The 21159-nt window shown below is 43.8% G+C and overlaps 1 protein-coding gene across 2 annotated transcripts; it reads right to left on the bottom strand.

Moving 5' to 3' along the window:
* Positions 1–1166: 1166 nt before the first annotated feature.
* ACTR1A (actin related protein 1A) lies at positions 1167–20953 on the bottom strand. Of its 2 annotated transcripts, none has more exons than XM_068257561.1 (11): positions 20835–20953; positions 18367–18431; positions 18208–18283; positions 17927–18052; positions 17260–17384; positions 13548–13764; positions 11516–11608; positions 8634–8808; positions 6546–6607; positions 4713–4753; positions 1167–3018 (listed from the first exon to the last, which is right to left on the bottom strand). In XM_068257561.1, exons 1-11 carry the CDS (start codon positions 20880–20882, stop codon positions 2916–2918), a joined length of 1131 nt encoding a protein of 376 aa, XP_068113662.1. In that variant the 5' UTR covers positions 20883–20953; the 3' UTR covers positions 1167–2915. The 2 variants fall into 2 exon arrangements, with proteins under 2 accessions (XP_068113662.1, XP_068113663.1); XM_068257562.1 differs by lacking the exon at positions 20835–20953 and adding an exon at positions 20356–20431.
* Positions 20954–21159: the final 206 nt, after the last annotated feature.

The following is a 21159-nucleotide window of genomic DNA, read 5'->3' as shown; positions in this document are numbered from 1 at the left end:
ATAAGCATGTACACACAATTACGAAGTATAAATCAAGGTATATTTGAGATGTTACAATCAGGGGTAACTTACTTGCCCATGCAATCATTAAAGTGACACTGAAACAAAAACAACTTATGATATAATGAATTGTATGTGTAGTATGGATAATGAATAGAACATTAGTAGCGAAGAAAAGAGTCTCATTTTTATTTTCAGGTATATAGCTTTTGGTTTAGAACATTACATCATTCTCTTTTGTGTGCAGTTTACAAACCAGACTCTGTATATTAAACTATGAAACAGAGCAGAGCTAATGACCCTTTGAACTTCTCTGCAGTAAAAACTTAAACAAACATGAAACAGTGAGAGGCAGGTTGAGATAAATGCTTTAGAAAACAGCATTGTAGCCAACCAAGCTTGGTTTGAGAGCTCAGAGAAGCTCTTTAGCCTAGAGAACAAGTGAAGTTTCCTGTACTGCAAACAATACAAGACTCGTATCTATGCTACTAATGTTCTATTTGTTAGCTGTACTACTACATTATATTATAAAGTTTATTTTCACTTCCAATTCTCTTTAATGAAGGAGTAAATGCTATAATAATGTTGAGAAACACTCAACTAAATAAATAAGAACCTTCACAGACATAGCAGTGGAGAACTGACCAAACTACCACCTCTCTCCATCTCACCCTATCAATACCTTCCATCATCTAGACAGCAACAGAAATTTTTGACACAGGAACTGTAATCAACTAAACAACTACCGAATTCTGTTTGAAAAAAGTGAAAGGTGTATATGAATGGACTGTCCTGGACCTTTCACAACCTTCACTGTCTATACAGGACACTTCTCAAGAGCACTCATATGTAAGACGACTTACATTTTAATTAAATGGAGCCCTCTATATATACGGACATATCTACAGATAGGCACAACGGGTGACAACATTTTATAGGGCCGGTTACAATACATGCTAACGAGGGAAACATCTGGGACCCATGCAGCCTGTGTCTATGTCTTCTCTTTACAAATATCAAAATACATTTGCATTTTGGGAGGAGGATGCCTTGCAGTTGTCAACATCAAGTTGAAAATCCCTTTAGAATGTCCAGAAACTTTACACATCAAAACCATGGCAGACAACAAGTAACAAGAATACAAAAGTAAAACAAAACAAGACAGATCAGTTTGATGTCCTATATAATTTAGTAGTGTGCATCAAATAATAGTGGTAATAAACGTCATTTGCTTTGCAGGACTGGCAAAAACAGAAAACTACAGAAGCTATACTAGGACTAGGCAACCTGGGACTGAGTTTCACCTTTACAAGTACAAAAGGACAGATATGTTGAGACTTAGGCTGGCTACAAACTATATATTGACGGGATATTTTATACTTAGTCACTAAGAAACTAATAATTGATAACTGCGCCTCAAAGTTGTTAACAACTTTCAGTCATTGGGTGACAAGAGGTACAAAAGTTCTAAAAGTCACTCTTAATGTGTATTGTTTGGAGTCTGGTTGCGACACATAGTTCCCAAGAGACATATGATAATGTGACATGTCCATAAACATGCTTCCTTAGCTCACCTGTGCATCTGTTTAAAGAAACAAAGGTTTTAGTGCCCTGGTGTGTTTTCCAAAGTAGGAGAAACTTGAGACTTTGGACATGCAATCTACCTACTGCAACAGTTTTTTGAAACTGATAGATCACAGGCCAGGGCTACCTGGAAGTGTGGGTTAATATGGGATCTGCCAAGGCACAAGAAGGCTTCGAAGAAACATCCCCAAATAGGTTCAGGGCAGTTTTATAGGCATGTGTAACAATATTCTCCAATCCTTCTTGGCAGCTACTGTATCTGGTCACAAACAGCTACCTGGGATCATTAGATACTGCCAGCTACCCTTATCTGAGGTTGTTCTGGAATGGTCAACCTATATGTGAGAGGACCCCGCTTGCCATTCTCAAGCTATTTTGTGTTAGGCCTCTCAGGGACATTAACAAAGAGGCTGTATACAAATCAGAGGGAGAATCCAGAGTTCTTATAAATATAACGTAATCCAAGAGCTGAGTGCAGCAGAACCTCCCCACGCTACTCCTCTACTGCTTTTACCTCCAATCCTGTCCAAATAATATTACTGGAGATTATCATTGAATTTTTAGGAAGCACAGATTTCTAGAAATGTCTGAAATTCAACCCATAAGTGGTGACTTTGGGGCTGCCTAGTCCTTTTAGCTTCTGCAGTGAGAACATCAAGGAGAAGACATATAGCAGGTTACTTGACTGATGAATAGGTGAACATCTTACAACCTACACTGACCTGCAGACAGGCTATGTCACAGCGATACTCTAGGGGAAACAGAAGATTAAAATAATCCAGATGTCTAACTATAGAACTATACTGTTGTGTCTTTTTTTATTATCATGCAATAGAAACATTTCCAAAAACCATGTTTTTAAACTAGCCTGACAGGTTACAGGTACAAGAAACATTTTATTCTCTTGGTTGACTCAAGTAAACTCAATTGAGGAGGCCTTTATGGCAAACAAGTGCAGGACCATTTACATATATAAACAGGTCTTAAAGTACTGCCACTTGGATTTTTGGACTTTATGTATGGTTATCTGTTAAGGGTAAATAGGCTTTACTGCGAGAAAATATTTTCGCAAAAACCATTTACAGACCCTGGTGCAACGTTACACATAAATAGGAATGGGATAAAGGCTTTCCTCTCCATCGGTTTTCTTTTTTTCATCCGGGCTCTACAGGTCTTTTGCCATCGGTTGACCACTTCTTGGCATGCTGGAGAGCGCATACAGACACATTCATACACACCCACCCACCAGTCACCTGCGACCACACTCTCATACTCAAAAAGCGAGCTTTAAACTGAAGTGGACTGATACGGAGACTTGGTCTTTTGGGACGTTAGAAGGTTTTCCTGTGGATTGCTCTGGGCCCATCCTCTTCATATTCCTTTTTGGAGACCCACATTTTCTTGAAGGTGTCCAAAGAAGCCAAAATCGATCCACTGAAAAAAAAAAAAAAAAAGTCACCCTTAAGTGAAACTATAGTCAAAATGCCACCTCCCCTACAACCAGTTGGCTATGCTACATTATTATAAGCAAATGCTCTTTTTTGCGCCTGAAAGGGTTAATTGTTTTACTCTCTTATGAAAAACTTGCAATGAGCAAGTTTGTTTAGTACAAGACTGCAGTACATTACAGCAGAGAGCTTCTGTGTGCATAAAAAAAAAATAAAAAAATAAAAAAAAGATAGAAGGCTGTTTATTTAGGAAAAAACAGTGTAGTGTTAGTAGACTAAACTGAAGACTACATTGTGATGCAAGATGGCAGCTTTCAGTACTAGCTAAATGTAAGCGGGGAGGGAAGTGTGATTTTCACACATATAACACCATAAAATCTAGGCTAACTATACTGTCAATATGTGTTATGCCAGTCTGTAGTATCATTTATCTTGGAATCCGACAATGGCAAATGAATCGGTTTAAATGGATCAGCAAATGATACATTAAATGAAAGCTGAAGTCAAAGAATTTTATTTTAAAACAAAGAAAATCTATGTTGAGTAGAATATGCAGGCTAGCCTCTTTAGCCTCATCTATAAAAAAAAAAAAAAAAAAAAAAAAATACTGGCAACCTGGATTTTTTGCTGATCTTTTGGGTTCTTGCTGATTTTGCTGATCTTTGGGTCTTATAAAAGAACCAGAGGCGGAATATTGAAATCTTAATGGGACCCAGAGGCATGTCATGTGCACAATGACATGCCTCTGTGTCTCTCAGTTGCCACCGCAAGTCCTCCCTGTGCTCTGCTGTCCCCCCTTAAAATATCGCCATGCTAGCGAAAATCTGCTTGTCGCTAGCCTGATGTTTACCTTGCAGCCTGTCAATTTTCACAGAATCGCCTCCCCCATAGCGCAATTCCTCCCCCGCTCTCTGCCTCGCTAGCTTCCTCCAATCAGAAGCTAAGCCGCGACCCAGGAGTACTTCCTGGGTCGTGGCTCAGCTTCTGATTGGAGGAAACTAGCGAGGCGGAGAGCAGCGGGGAGGAGCTACGCTATGGGGGAGGCAATCCTGGAAAAATTGACAGGCTGCAAGGTAAACATCAGGCTAGCGACAAGCAGATTGTCCCTAGTCTGGCGATATTTTCAGGAAGGAGGAGAGCAGAGAACAGGGGGGACTAGAGGTGGCAATAGAGAGACACAGAGGCATGTCATTGTGCACATGACATGCCTCTGGGTCCCATAAAGATTTCAATATTCCGCCTCTGGTTCTCTTTAAGGCAAACATATATGCAACAATTGCGATCCAATTATACTGGACTCTGGATTATACTTATATTGAGTGTTCCCATTTCTTAGCTGTGGCCCAGTTATTCAAAAGAGTGGTACCGCATGACAGACTGTGGTAAATCAGTTATTTCATTTTTTCAAACATTTAAGATTTCCACAGAACAAAAATCAGTTGCACTAATTAAGCTCCCACTCACCATGGGAGAACTGTGACAGCTGCATCTCCGCTACATATTTATTCCCAACAGGTAAAATCTAGTAACGTTTCAGAATCCATCTGACCTTCTGTTCCCGAGGGAACTATCATATAGATAGGAAAATTAGGAGACATCTCCCACCAGGGATATTGTGAAAAAAATGTGGGAGCTTAGATCAAGATAGAGGGTTAGAAAAATAATAAAAGGACTACTTACCCAATCCACGTAGAATATAACCTTTCTTGAGGAGCAGATATCTAAACAGACAATAAAACAATGCTGTAAGTAGAAAACCCAAACATTTTCTTATATCACTAATGAAAATAAATTGCATTACTGACAATGGATCACAGAAGAGATAACACAGGGTAGCATTGTTTACAAGTAGCTAATGCTGCTATGCTATATATTTCAATCCTTCTGTCTTGTGGCAGCCATATTCCCCAACATCTGCCTACACTTTTCTTACACAACCCGAGGAAGTGACTTGAGTGGTGGTATCTAGCCAGCAAAGGCAAATCAGTGGGATAAATGGGAGACAGACAATACAGATGTCCAGAATGTAAAGATTGTAGTACTAGGTACCCAGCATAGATTTGCTTGGTGCATGTTTAGCATGGTCTGCTACCCCAGAGTAATATTTGTTCCTCAGGCCTGGGACCCACTAACAGTGCTTTTCTAAGCGGTTGTGATTTTAAAAGCTATTGCTAAAGTAAGTGTGTATGATCCCACTTGAGGGATGGGATTTAAAAAAATAAACAAATCACACATAGCATTGCATTAGCTATAGCTTTTCAAATCACTAGCACTTAGAAAGGCACTGCTAGTGGGTCCCAGGCCTTGTTCTTTTCCAAAGAGAAAAGGGTAAAGGCTATCAGAGTTTGCTAGAGAGTACAGGAAGAGCAAGCCTACTGCATGCCAATAATGGATGGAACTACTATGCAAATAAAATATTCATGAGGAAGAGATTTTGAACACTTTTACAAAATATCTTTAGGGTGCATCTACAGTTCTCAAAGCGTTGTGTGTCATATTCCTAAAATGAGAGCACAGTATTTGTTTGTGACATTTTATGCATACGCTCACCAATGCTCAACAGCATTATACCTTATCTAGTAAGTGCTACTCTACCTGGCAATAGGTTGACATACCTGTACAATGTAGAGACAGGTCTACTAATCCCTGTTTGGACATGGATAAAGGTTGGGATGAAGCTGCAAGCTCAGGTCTGGTTAACAAAGAAGTCTGGTTTAAGGTAGCCATACACTGGTCGATTCGCTATCAGATTCGACCAACAGATAGATCCCTCTCTGATCGAATCTGATCAGAGAGGGATCGTATGGCTACCTTTACTGCAAACAGATTGTGAACCGATTGCAGCCTGAAACCGTTCACAATCTGTTGTGGTGGTGGTGCTGCTGCTCCCCAAGAATACATTACCTGCTCCGCCAACACGAGTCCTCCCGGTCACCGCTGCTCTGTCTGCGCTCTGGTCTCCAGGTCCGGCATGCTTTGCTTCTTCCTGCCCGGCAGGAAGTTTAAACAGTAGAGCGCTCTCTACTGTTTAAACTTCCTGCCGGGCAGGAGGAACTGAAGCATGCCGGAGACCAGCGCTGACACGGAGTAGCGGTGACCGGGGGTAGTCGCGCCGGCGGAGCAGGTAATGTATGCAGCTCTATTGCGTCGGTCAATCGCTCCCTACCCGCGGGCGATCGACGGTAATTTTCCGCACGGAGCAGTCGACGGGATCGGACGAAATGGATCGTTCGCGTGTAGCGCGAACGATTGGCAGCAGATTCGATCCCAGTGATCGAATCTGCTGTCGAAACGGCTGCAAATCGGGCCAGTGTATGGCCAGCTTTACTATGGTGCTCAAATGCCCTCTTCTATAAGCAGTTAAGTGTTCCTTTAAGATGCTAAATTTTGTAGTGTACACGTTAACCCATTTTGGTGTGACCCTAGGTTTAGGTCATTCTCTGTATAGGAAATTTAATAGGTGCATTTTATACTTCAGCTGACACGATGAAATGAATGGGAAAAAATGCTTACCCTTATTTTGACATCTTTTGGTGCTAATTTTTTCACTTCACTTAGAAGCCGGTCTCCAAATCCTGAAACAAAATGATTCAGTTAAAGTGCAGTCCAAGTAAACCATATATTAGCTTCCTATAAATGACCTTACTTTCACTGCAACCTTCTGGACCAAACGTTGTGCAGTCTGACCAACGGCACTGAATCACAAGAGCCTACCTCACTGCATTCAAGCTTTATTCAGACCCTCATACTACTGTGTAAGTTGATAAGATAACCCTAAAAACTGTATAATCAGATTGGCATGTGGTGGTAGCAATGAGGCTTTTAGAGTAGATCACTTTGACTTGCTAATTATTAAAAGTAGCTCACAAGCCAAAAAAGTGTGGGCACCCCTGCTCTAGGCTTTAAACTTTATTTCTAGCGGTGATACAAGCATAATGACTATCTCAACTTTTCAGGCCACACACCCTTTGTCAAGCACTTGACAAAGGGCGCGTGGCCCGAAACGTTGTGCTAGTCATGTTGTCTCACCGCTATTAATAAAGTTTAAAGCCTGGAGCATAGCTCCTACTTCAAGGGTCGAGTCCAGACTGGATCTGTGTATCTGCAGTTGAAGTATTCTAAAGGCTTGACGCATCTCTCTACCAGTGTCTGTGACGCCCGCCAAAGGTTACAATTCTGAGACCCGCAGGTTCCCTTGTATGTGATTGGGCTGTAGGTGACCTCCTCATGCCAACAAAACAGTTCTAAACTGCTGAGGCATGGACTCCAAAAGATCTCTATTAGTGTCCTGTGGTATCTAACACTAAGGCGTCACCATAAGGTCATTTAAGTCACAGAAGTTGCCATGAATTAGATTTGTTTCTCCAGCACATCCTAAAGATGGTTGATAGGATTGAGATTTGAAGAATTTAACCTATTGGGGACCGCCGCAGGTTGAAGCAACGTCCGGCAGGGGGTGGTACAATTCAGACCGGACGTTGATTCAACGTCCGCGTTAAAGAAACGCTCCCGATGCGATCGTGCGCACCCGGAGGGGGAGATTAAGCTGTCATATGACAGCTGGCAGCTCCCCTCAGTGATCAGCAGCCATCGCGTATGGCTGCTGATCACGTGATCACTACGATCACCGTCGGATCGTAGTGATCACTTTGACAGCGGCGGCGGCGGCAGGGGGAAAAAGAAGAGGATCCACTCACCTCCCTGCCGTTCCAGCGACGATCGGCGCCCCCCTCTGCTCTGGCCGGCATCTCTGCTCCGTCTGACGTCAGACCAAGCCACCTTCTTCCATTGCCCTTTGGTCCGGTTCTGAAACACACACTCACTGTGGACACTGGTGGTGGATGTGTATAACTGTAGACAGTCTTGCTGAGCTACTACCCAGCCCTATATTGCTACTTATGCAGCAAGCTATGAGGCATTAGGTGTTCTAACACCTTTTACCCATGGCCAGTATTACAGCAATGTACATACATAAGCCTTGGCCACACATGATCCTGTTACCAGTTCACTGGTTGACTTTCCTTGGGCCACATCTGGTAGGGGACAACTAACAAAAGTGCCAAATTGGAGATAAATCGACCCAGTCATCTAGCTATTGTTCTCTATGTTTTCACATTTTCCCCTCTCTTCATCGTTGGAAGATACGTCAGTGATTGCACATCTATGGAGCTCCTGAGGGCTAGCGCTGCATAATGGAGTAGTAAAGGTTTTATATATGGGGATACTTACATTTACGAGGGACCCTGCAGAGTTGTTCAAAATAACACACGTGTACTTAAGCTGTAATAATCATGAATATGTAATATAACATGGTTAAGAAGTCACTACAACAGATAAAAATAACAGCTAAAGTGGGTTCAGGCCTGTACACTCTTGCAATAATGGTGATCCAAAACGATAGAGTTTGATAGTTTTAGATGGCTTTTCCCCATAAGCTTTTGTTCAGCTGTCTGCCAATCAGTGTAATGCCTGCAGTGGTAATTAACAGGGATCAGCCATGGTTTTCCAGCATGGCTGACCCGTTGTACCATTGCTGGTTTTCCAGCACGTCTGATGGCTATAACACAGTAGAAGAAGAAGTAGTAATATTTTCTAGTGCACCTTTAAATAAAGTAGATCCTCCAGAGAGCACTATGTTGGAGAATAAGGTTCGCCTCAGGTCCATGTCTGACTTCTGAATGGCAAATACTAGCACTTCATGAATTCCCTCACACTCCTCTCCAATGAGATCTGGTCGGAACAGCAGCTCTGGGGCCCGGAATCGGGCGGGTCCAATCTGCAGGGAAGGAAAAGAGATGTTTGCAATGCAATAAAAGCACAGAGTATAGAACCTCACAGCTCATGCCTGACACACCCACATATCACACATGGGTGAGTCACTCAGTACAGCTGCCACAATGCCTTGTTCTGTGATCTGTCTGGAGGACTTTACAGAACCAGGCCTGTGTTATCCTAAATACAAATATCCTTCTGTGCTGTCAGTACATCTTAAGTGTTTATTAGGTTACAAGGGTGGCAAATGCCAAAATAAATACAGTATACAGATCATATGACAGATCTTTCTCAGGAAACAAACTAAAAACACATCTACACATTAGTGGCTATGGTAGGTTTTCTTTACAGTTTTCAAATGTGGTGGAAATACTGACTTGATGTATGGCCACTTTAAAGTGAAATTCCTCTTTGAGAAAATCTCAACGCTTTCACTTTGTCTCTCTATAGCAGGGGTCCCCAAACTTTTTCGGTCAAGGGTGAGGTCAACATACTTCAGCCTGCTGGGGGGCCGGAACATACATAAAATGACGTTGAAAACCATTGCATTGAATCTAGGTTTTGATTCCCCTAATCATGCCTGGAGGAGAACTCCCAGCAGCAGCCATTCAGTCATGCGGCAAGCGTACCCAGGTGACAACCTGCTGTCCAATTGGACAGCAGTGTCACCTGATGCAGATTTAGATTGGAAGCCAGTGAATGACTGCTCGCTGGCCTCTACAGTATGTGGATGGGCGGTGCCAGCACTGCTATTCTATATGCGGGACGATGATATTTAAAGGTGCAGTGAGCTGCATCTATAAGTTATATATTTTGTGTTTGGGGGTGGGGGGGGGGGGGCAGTGAAAAGGCCTCAGGGGGGCGCATTCGGCCTGTGGGCCTTAGTTTGAGGACCACTGCTCTACAGGGATGAATGGCAAGCATTATGTCAGCTTACATATATTGCTTTTATGTGCAGAAACTCTCACCTTGGGGTAGGAGTAATAGTTTGCATGTGATAGGCGTTTTCAACATCTGGCACCAAACATTGACACACCTATTTGTCAGTTTCTTTTAGATACTCTATAGAATGTATGTTCCATAGAGTATCTAAAAGAAACTGGCAAATAGGTGTGTCAATGTTTGGTGCCAGATGTTGAAAACGGACAACAAAGCCACCAGTCACATGCAAACTATTACTCTTACCCCAAGGTGGGAGTTTCTGGAGTTGTGGCAGCAGTACCCCAAACATCGTACTGCTGCTATGGCTGCAAATCAGAGTGTCACTGATCTATACTCATGACAAGTTTACAATAAAAATTTTCTTTAAGTCAGTTGTCATTGCCAAAAAAATCGACTAAAAGTCGTTCCTCCTGGTTGCGCAGTGTGAATTCCTCTTTGTAGAAGGGAGGCGGAGACATGTGAGCAGGGAACAATAAGAATTAGAGAACAGTGATTTGACCAAACAGATCACTGGGGAAACCAGCGATGTCAGGGGACACCTGCAGATGATTCCCAACCAATCATGAAAAGTGTTTCCAGCCAACTACATCTAATGTTTGCATGTAGCTTAAAGAAAATGAAGTCACACTTAAAAAAAAAAAAAAAAAAAAAAAACTCATGCTTGTATACAATACAGTAGACACACCCTCAGCATTTAGTCTTGCAGGCACTTGTTACTTAAGAACAGTGGTAGCTGTAGTCATTTACAGAAGCCATGCTATTAGTCATAGTACATGTGCTCTGTCACACAAAAACACGTCTGGACAAATCATCAGCATCTTCCAAGCATCCTATGCTAGCTCAGTTTGTGCGAGATGTTTCCAGGCAACAGATGCATGTCTTAAAGGGAACCTAAACTGAGAAGGATATGGATTTTTCCTTTTAAAATAATACCAGTTGCCTGACTCTCCTGCTGATCCTGTGTCTCTAATGCTTTCAGGCACAGCCCCTCAACAGGCATGCAGATCAGGTGCTCTGACTGAAGCCAGACTGGATTAGCTGCATGCTTGTTTCAGGTATGTGATTCAGCCACTACTACAGCTAAAGAGACCAGCAGGGCTGCCAGGCAACTGGTATTGTTTAAAAGGAAAAATCCATACCCCCTCAGTTTAGGTTCCCTTTAAGGGGCCCATACACCGGTCGATTTCAGCCATTGATTGATCGATTCTATAGAATCGATCAGAAATCGATTCTATCAAATTCACCATTCGATTGATTTGTGTCCGATTTCGATCGATTTGATCTGACAGGATGGAAAATCTTGGTCGATCTGCTGCTGGCAGCAGACCGATGGCCCATAGAGTTTCATTGGATCTTATGCTGGGCATACACGGCTCGATTATGCTGCTCAATTCTCCCACCCAATCGATTCCCCGCTCGATTCTGCAGGCGATTCTCTTATCTTCCACTCGTTTTTCTTATCTTTTTCTATTGTCCTCAATGCGGAAGCGAGCCCGGAAACGATCGGGCGGGAGATCGGACATGTCGGAAATTATCGAGCCATCTAAATGGCTCAGAATCGAGCCATGTATTCCCAGCATCATGGTCCAATAATGCATTTAGATCGATTTCCAATAGATTTAATTCTGAAATTTATTGGAAATCTGTTCCTTGTGTGTGGCACACATCAGATAGATTCCTGTCAGATTCGACTTGACAGGCATCTGCCAGAAATCTGATGGTTGAATCTGCTGCAAATCTATAAGTTTATGGCCACCTTTAGTACCAACCTCAATTGTGCTTCCGTCAGGTAAGTAATACTGGGCCTTCTCTGTCTCCAGGGTCTCATCCTTTTGTGGGTTTATGGATAAGTAACATGCACGCTGCAGGGAGAAACAAATACAAAAAACACACCAATAAATCATTTCAATTTTACATGAAATGGACTGGGGCACTTAAAACCAAAATTGACGGAATCCCCCATTTCCCCAACTGATTGGTTTACTATTAAAAATCCTTCTCATTCATACCTATGAAGAGAGTGTGGATAACTGTCTAGATCAGGCATGGGCAAACTTGGCCCTCCAGCTGTTACGGAACTACAAGTCCCACAATGCATTGCAGAAGTCTGACAGCCACAGTCATGACTCATAAAGGCAAATGCATTGTGGGACTTGTAGTTCCGTAACAGCAGGAGGGCAAGTTTGCCCATGCCTGGTCTAGATCCTGCAGTTCAGTATCAAGGACCACAGTCCAGAGCACACCTCCCTTCACAGACATGAACTGGCAGTATAGACAGAGTCACAAATTCACTGCCAGGGTTTAAAACCTGATTTACATACTGAAGCGGATATGCTATGACATCTGTGTTTAGTACAAAATCAATTATCCAATTTGCACTGTAATAAGGAAGCAGGCTGCAATGCATGACTCAAACAACTCCTTCATAGATATCTGAGCTGAAGGGGGAAGATTAGATTTACATACATGGGGCTTCTTCTAGCCCCTAGCAGTCTTATCTGATCCTTTGCATTAGTTCCGCTGCCCTCCAGGGGCTGATGTCCCCTCTGAAAGATTCCTCATCACAGCTGTGGATGCGGGCTACTAAGCAGGCGCATCCGAGCACCTCTCTCGACTGCGTTCCTGTGGCCAGAAGCAATATATATATATATATATATATATATATATATATATATATATATATATATATATATATATATATATATATATATATATATATATATATATATATATATATATATATATATATACATACATACATACACACACACACGCACGCACGCACACACATATACCTCTGTGGGATACTTACCTTGGGAGGGAGAAGCCTCAGGGTCCTGATGACCCTAAAGTTGAGAGCGCGATCAAGATTCGGAGGGGCTATCAGCACACTGGAGCTGCGGGCAGGATGAAAGTAGGGGAAGGTATTGCCTAAATCAGATGATGTTCTTATTTGAAAATGTTTGTTCTAGTGATGTACTTAAATGGAACCAGGGATATGGAGTTTGCCATATTTGTTTCCTTTTCAACAATGCAAGTTGCCTGGTTGTCCCCCTGATCCTAGGTCTCTAATACTTTTTGCCATACACCCTGAACAAGCATGCAGCTCAGGGGCTCTGACATAACTCTGACTGGATGATATAAAATGCTTGTTTCAGGGTTGAGACACTGCTAATGTCTGAAGATCAGCAGGATTGCCAGGCACCTGGTATTGTATAAAAGGAAATAAATATGGCAGCCTCCATATCTCTCTCACCTAGCTGAGCATTATGGTCAGTACAATGACTGGGAAGCACACTCACCTTGCGACTTTAAAGTGTAACAGAGATCAAATCAATTGAATACTTACCCGAGGCTTCCTCCAGCCACATAAGCTCGTCTCAGTCCCACGGCGTCCTCCCGTGGTCTGCCGTTCAGCCACAATCAGCCCTGGTAGCAGCTCAGTCGCATCCAGTCTGGTCTTCTGCGCATGCGTGGACCTCCCGCAAGTACCAACTCTTTAATTGATTTGATCTCTGGTTCACTTTAAAAAACCAAGCTAAATTTCCAGAACATCTTCTATGTGGAGTTTCTATGTTTTCAGTGTGTTTACAGGGGTTTCCTCCACATCTCAAAAGCACATTTGAGATCACAGAGTGATGTTTTCTATAGTGTTGTGTAAAATGTCAGAGCTATAGAAATACAGGAAGTAATAAAATGAATATTCTTTAAACATAATTGGATATCCTCTGAAACACATACGCACATTGGTTATGACCTGGTAAACTGGCCAGAACATACTATGCATTGTACTAAACAAACCTCTTTGATCGTTTTGACAATTTCAAATTCTGCAGAGGTGTGGAAATCGTAGCCCTCCTTTCGCAGGTAAAGCCGGAGGAATCGGGAGACATCTCGACCAGCAATATCAATCCTCATAATGGAGTGTGGCATAGCAAAACCTTCATAAATAGGCACCGCATGTGTTACTCCGTCTCCAGAGTCTAGCACAACCCCCGTTGTCCTGCCTGTGGCGTATCTGCATGCAGAACAAAGGAAACCGGTCATGTTTCGCTTAAACTCTTCCTTATGAAACATATACCAAGGACTCAAACAAATATGGCTTGCGAATAAACACCCCTCCATTCCATGTAAAAATTCAAATTTCACTGACAATTAAGACTTTTCTTTAGCCACGTCTATTTGCAAAGTCAGCCCAATTGTTTTGCTAGCACTCTTTCAGGCAGCTTCTGGATCCTGTGTAGAGGCTTCCTACACCTTCCTCCAGACTTCCGTTGCTGCTCACATGCCCCTCAAAGAAATACAAGAAGAGCTTATTGGACTGAATATTCAGGGCTGCACTTCTCTTAATGCACAAGTGTGGCTGTACTGCGCCTGTGCGAGTACAGCCGTGCCTGCACAGGAAGCCGAAACAGCTTGTGCATGAAGATCTTCCAGAAGCTCCCAGCGAGCAGCAGGGGTGAGGAAGACACAGGAAGCCTGTACAGAATCCAGAGGCTTATCGCTTCTTTGGTAAGTGTTTCTTTGACCCAAGGTTTGTCTCAGGTTCACTTTAATGCTGTGCTGTGCTTCTCATTCTAGTGTCCCCTATCACAGTGTACTTGATTATACTGCCTCCCCATTTTCATTGCAGCTTCCCCTATTTACAGTGTGTGGAGGTTCTTCCAGGCCCCCCTAGCCTCACATGTCCCGCGGTTTTCTCCTGGCCCCTTTCGTTGTGACTCTCCAAAACTTCTTCTGACTTGACTAGACAGGGGCTGCTGCGCATGCTCAGTCCCAACTATGTGCTGGGAGCATGTCATGGACGGTATCGTGGGAAATAGACTAGTTGCTTTTGGAGCAGCATGAAGAAGAGTGGGCAGTATGAAGAAGCAAAAAAATTATAGCAGGTATAAATGTCTTTTAAATCTCTATACTAATCTGAAGTGAACTTTTTCAACAAAGCTTAAACAGACTCTGAAAACTCCTAAAAAGGAGGTTTTTACTTTAAACACTTCTTTAACCTAATTGTTTCTCCTAAAACGATGTATCCCCGTGTCTGACAACGCCATAAATCACCAGAAATGACCTGGGGGACATCGCGGGTCTCCTTCCGCATAGAGGCAGAGCTTTCAGGTGCAGCTCTGCCTCTACCTGCGTCTCCCTAATTACCCCCGGCAAAATCCATGTGGATTTTGCTGCTGGAGGAGGCAGAGCTTTCAGCTGCAGCTCTGCCTCCATGCGCGTCAATCAGTGTAGATCGCCGCCTCTCAGTCTTCCTTCACTGAGGGGGCGGGGGAGAGGCGGAGACACGCTGATTGATGCGCATGGAGGCAGAGCTGCAGCTGAAAGCTCTGCCTCCTCCAGCAGCAAAATCCACGACCGAGAAAGTCGTAGATTTTGCCGGGGGTAATTAGGGGTGATTTATGGCATTGTCAGCCGCAGGGATGCAGCGTTTTAGGAGGGGCAATTAGGTTAAAGGGGCACTACAGCGAAACACTAATATTTAAAATATGTGCAAACATATACAAATAAGAAGTACGTTTCTTCCAGAGTAAAATGAGCCATAAATTAACTTTTCTCCTATAATGCTGTCACTTACAGTAGGCAGTAGAAATCTGACAGAAGTGACAGGTTTTGGACTAGTCCATCTCTTCATAGGGGATTCTCAGCAAGGCTTTTATTCTTTATAAAGACATTCCCTAAAAATGATTTAAAGAGAAACTCCAACCAAGAATTGAACTTTATCCCAATCAGTAGCTGATACCCCCTTTTACATGAGAAATATATTGCGTTTCACAAACAGACCATCAGGGGGTGCTGTATGACTGATTTTGTGCTGAAACCCCTCCCAAAAGAAGCTCTGGGACCGTGGTACTTTTGTCAGTTTTGTTACAATGTAACAAGGTTCACAGACAGGAATTAGCTGTTTACAGCTGTCTCTAACAGCCAAAACAGCTAGCAGCAGCTACATAACCTGCCCACAGTAAAAATGTCACCATGTAATAAATGTCATAATGTAAATCGGGGAGAGGAAAGATTTTACAATGAACAAACAATGACTAAACCATTTATACATACTTAATGTAATAAAAAAAGTGCTTCATTTTTACAATATTTTCACTGGAGTTCCTCTTTAAAGGACTTACGAGGCGAACTGGCCCCAAAAAGTTAAATACCTGTATGAAATATCAATGCACGGAGGGCGCCATCCGCGCCCTCCGTGCCGTTCCGCCGGGTTCCCGCATCTCAATGTGCCCCCCCGGCCGGTCCCGACCCCACAGCCCGGGTCAGGCTCTCCTTCCTCCAGTAAGATGGCCGCCGGAGCTGGCCGCGGCTGCGCAGTCCGCATATGCGCGAGTGCGGCTGCGCAGCTCTAGGGCCTTCCCCCCGATCCACGCAACAGGAGACGGCCTATAGCATGGATCGGGGGGGGCCTAGAGCTGCGCAGCCGCACTTGCGCATATGCGGACTGTGCAGCCGCGGCCAGCTCCGGCGGCCATCTTACTGGAGTAAGGAGAGCCCGACCCGGGCTGTGGGGTCAGGACCGGCCAGGGGGGGGGGGGGCACATTGAGATGCGGGGACCCGGCGGAACGGCACGGAGGGCGCCCTCCGTGCATTGATATTTCATACAGGTATTCAACTTTTTGGGGCCAGTTCGCCTCGTAAGTCCTTTAAACAATGATACTGGCCAGCTTCCCTGCTCGCTGTACATTATTTTGGCAGTTGGACAGAGCAACTGCCATTCACTAAGTGCTTTTGAAAATAAATATATCCCTGAGAATCCCCTATAAAGAGATGGACTAGTCCAAAACCTGTCACTTCTGTCAGATTTCTACTACCTACTGTAAGTGACAGCAACATAGGAAAAAAAGTAATGTATGGCTCAATTTACTATGGAAAAAATGTACTTCTTATTTGTATATGTTTGCACATATTTTAAATTTTACAGTTTTTCGCTGTAGTGCCCCTTTAAAGAGGTTCTTAAAGTAAAAACCTTGTTTTTAGGAGACTTCGGAGTCTCTTTAAAAACCTTTCCATTGTAACACCAACACAGACCCCTGAAGTTCAAGGTGTGACTTTGCGCTGATGTCCTTCCACAGTCATGCCACTGAAAACAGAGCATGACTATTAAAGCCACTGACCTCTGTCTAGTATAATTGACCGTCAGGGACAGGATAAAATGTAGTGGAGGGAGGCACAGCAATATTGGATTGGTGCAAGCGTTTTAGCACTGCAAGGCCGTGGGTTGTGGGACAGAGTAAGTCCCAGACAGCAAAACTTGAATTGAAATGACTGATGATCATGGCTGTCCACCCAGATGGTAGGGTCACATGATCACCAAAGTTGCCAACATAAGTTAGTACAGTTAGATTAGTTGGTGAGACAGGAGGAATTAGTCATAAGATTTTTGGAAATGGGTTTTAAAAATTCAGATTTCAGCTGCCCAGTGTTTTTTTTCAGAAAGCAGTAAGCCAGCACTCACTGACTGATCATACAAAACTGAACACTGCAGTACACAGGGTAACTCACAGACTCAGCACAGCTTGCATGGAGATGAACAGAGCTGGGACATTAAAAGTCTCAAAGAAAACTTCTGCTGCTCGCTCTCGATTCTTCCGAGGATTTAAGGGGGCTTCTGTTAACAACACTGGATGCTGCAGAGGAGAAAACACCAATCAAGAACAATTCCCCACAACACTGAAGAAAAGTACTTCACAGATTATACATCTTATAGCAAATTTTATTTACTTATAATCCACTTTGAAAGATCACCTAAATAGGGGTTTTTTTGCCCCTGTGGTACACTCCACAACTTCCTGTCAGTTCAACGGGTCAAATCAATCATTTCTGACATAGCTCCCGATTGATAATGGGGTCGATTTTGTGCAGTAATGATCTGAACGACAATCCTTGATCTGTAGCAGATCAGATATATTATAGATTATCAATTTGACCCCTTGATCTACCAGTAAGTTGCATCGTGTGTATCAAGCATAACACTGTGCCATCTCTGTCCCCTGGACCTCCCCCTATGCCCCCCCCCCCTCGTGCCTCCAGTGTCACCATCCTTTGTGTAACCTCTGTTATGTCACACTTTCTCCTCCTCCCCCCCCCCCACCCAATGAAAATCTGATTGGCATCAAGGGCACCAGGGAAGGAGATTTCCACTGTCAGCAAATAGGATTACTCTTCATACCTCTTCAGAAAAGGTCTGGAGCTGGTCCTTTGAATAGACATACTGCCAGATGCGTTCCATGTCATTCCAGTCCTTTACAATGCCGTGTTCCATGGGGTATCGAATGGATAGCAGGCCTCTGTGCTCCTAGAGAGTAAATTTACACAGGAACTGCATTACAATGGACACTCCAAATACAGATGCAAGACTTCATGATTCAACAAGCAGAGTAGCCAAAGAAGCAAAACAGCAATGAGAAATGAATAGAACATAAAACAGAATCGCGTCATCTACTGACTTACCTCTGCCTTTGGTCCAATAAATAAATCACCTTCCAAGGCTCCAGCCATGACTCGAATATGCTTTGGCCGCCCCACACTAAAGGGAGCACAACATAAGATTACACTCAAGTCACACTGCATGCAAGCAGCCTTTAGGTCCATCAGCAGTGCAATACTTACTAGTTAGGAAAGCAGTACTTTGGGATCTGATCACCGGCAAAACCAGCTTTAATGACTCCAGAGCCCTAATGACAGAAAGTAGATAATGCAATTGGTTGTGAAAAGCGTGTATTTACTTTGAAAAAATGTTCGCTTCACCCACTTTGATTGCCGCAGTGACTTAATACATATCCCGATGCCGATCGATCCCTCGTACACAGCCCAGTGGCAGGCAGAAGCATGGGGATCTCCATTGGGCTGCAAAAGACCAATCGGAAATCTCAGCAACAGAGGGAATCCTCAATGGTTCATGGTAGACCAATTAAAATTCTATACACAGAGAAATCATAGTGTGGGCACCGGTATCACTTTTGCCATAAAAAGTATTTTATTGGCACAGATAGAAAAAAAACAGAGGAGCCCCCCACCCACCTGACATCTGTTTCACAAATTTGAATCGTCCGCGGCTTCACAGAGGGTGCAGGGAGGCGGGTGACAGCTTCCCATCGGGGGCCTCCTCTGGCAATTTCCCACTGCGCCAATAAAAGGCTTTTTATGACAAAAGTGAAACCAGTGCCCGCACTATGATTTCTCTATGTGTATAGATTGACTGCTGTTGACGGTATTTGAAGTAGCCATAATTGACAGCACAGTCTGACATCTTGGCATGCTGTGTGCCGGGACTTGCTCTACCTACATTTCCAATTAAAATTCTCCCTGGTCTGTTGCATCCTACGGAAAGCCCCATGCCACTTTTGACCTCTGGGCTGAGTACAGAGGACCGAGCAGCAACAATAATCGGTGGATAGACAAACAAAAATGACAGCGCTCACAGGCTGCAACTGGCTTATAAACCATCAAGGGGCGTGTACAGACCCCCAGGGGCTAAATACACGCCTTGAATCCAAATCAGATGCAAAATTATGCAAATTTAAGTGCTAATTTATGTGCTAGTCCCTAATCTAAAATTTGAATGCAGATTGGATGCAGGCTACCACAAGTATACTTAGAACATTTTACATAGAGAAAAGGGTGTAGGCAGCGCTTCCAAATACAGAAGGCTGCACCTGAATTGATTAAGCTGCAGAGAAGTGCAGAGCTCCAATGGACCATATTACACAACATGCATTCAAACAGGTACAGCAATGGAGGGCGTTAGCTTCAGCAAATAATATGTGCACAAATCATTTCCTACTAGACTTCCCCCCGGCGTTGACGGGGGGGCACGTCAACGCCGGGGGGAAGTCTAGTAGGAAATGATTTGTGCACATACTATTTGCTGAAGCTAACGCCCTCCATTGCTGTACCTGTTTGAATGCATGTTGTGTAATATGGTCCATTGGAGCTCTGCACTTCTCTGCAGCTTAATCAATTCAGGTGCAGCCTTCTGTATTTGGAAGCGCTGCCTACACCCTTTTCTCTATGTAATAATCGGTGGATAGACACAAGTGACCATCTTGGGGCAAACGCAGAGTGGACGGTGCAGAAACTACAAGCGGATGCAAAATGGATGGCTTACCGTGCCCATTTTGCATCTGCTCAAGTGAGAACAGGGTGACCGCGAGCTAACAGAACAGGGTCATAGATGAAAAACTGATGCCCAATAAAAACTGACCTGTGCGGTGTGAACAGCCCTAGACTGGATCACCTTAATGTTTTTCATTTTACAGATATTCTGTACCAAAATTTTTATTTGGCTATACTATGATCTGAATAGAAAGCAACTTTCACAGTCTGGTTACAAGTAATAATAAATGTTTCATCAATGTTTATTAACATTTAAAATACTTTATACAGATGAACACTTGTTAATGTTTATATAACAATGAAGGTTTGAAAATAGTTCAACACATCAAGGCAGGCTTTTGATCACAGAGATCCACTAAAGCAAATCAGTTGTCTCAGTCATCGAGAACAGCCATATCATATCCTGGCTGCCCCTCAACCTCAGCCAACTCTATCCAGACATAACGGACCAAGCATATTTACACCCGTCACTACCACACACACCCAAGTCCCGGCTCAGCCCACAAGAAACCGGTCATCCACTGCTACTGCCAATCAACCAATGCTTCAATGAATAGGCTGGGCGCGGTTAAGTGTCACTGCTATTCTCCGCCTCTTATGTTCGCTCAGATTGACAGAGGATCTGACCAATCAGAAAGCAGAGAATTGATGTCTGCGCCGCCCGAAGGCGGGTTCTGCGCGTTAGCAGCATGTTTGGTTGACTACTTGCAGCCTCATCACCCCCTAATACACCCCATAGAAATACTGAACCCCATGTATGGCTGCAGCTTTGTATAGCAGCGCAGTCACCAGCACAGGCCGCCAGCGCTGCTCAGTGCGGCAGCCGAGCTATCCGGGAGGGCGCGGTTGTAATGACAAAGGGAAAATACATGGCAGCGCCGCCCGCAGCCCCTGCTACGGTACAGCGGCGCAGCAATAGGGACAGCGTCCAGCATCTACCCGCAGCCTGCAGCTCCACTTACATTATCAATCACCACGGGCTGGTTGGCTATCACATCGTATGACTCCATGGCGGCTTCCTCCTGTCCAGGAGCTGACGGGCCGGCTACAGCTGCTTCTGCGCCTGCGCGGCCACCCAATTGACTGTACTGAGCTCACCTCTTGTGTACGCATGCGTAAAACTTTGACACATCCTGCGCATGAGTATTTCAAAGAGGGCAGCTCCTAGCAAGGAAAACTAGAGACTAGAGATGGGAAGTTCGGATCTTTTCAATGATCCGGATGATTCCAATCGGATCATTGAAAAGATCCGGATCTTTGATCCGAATCTCGGATCATTTTACTACC

Source organism: Hyperolius riggenbachi, chromosome 10 (genome assembly GCF_040937935.1).
Source record: "Hyperolius riggenbachi isolate aHypRig1 chromosome 10, aHypRig1.pri, whole genome shotgun sequence".
Lineage (NCBI taxonomy): Eukaryota > Metazoa > Chordata > Amphibia > Anura > Hyperoliidae > Hyperolius > Hyperolius riggenbachi.
Note: the sequence above shows the minus strand (reverse complement) of the source record. Positions and strands in the feature narration are given on the sequence as shown.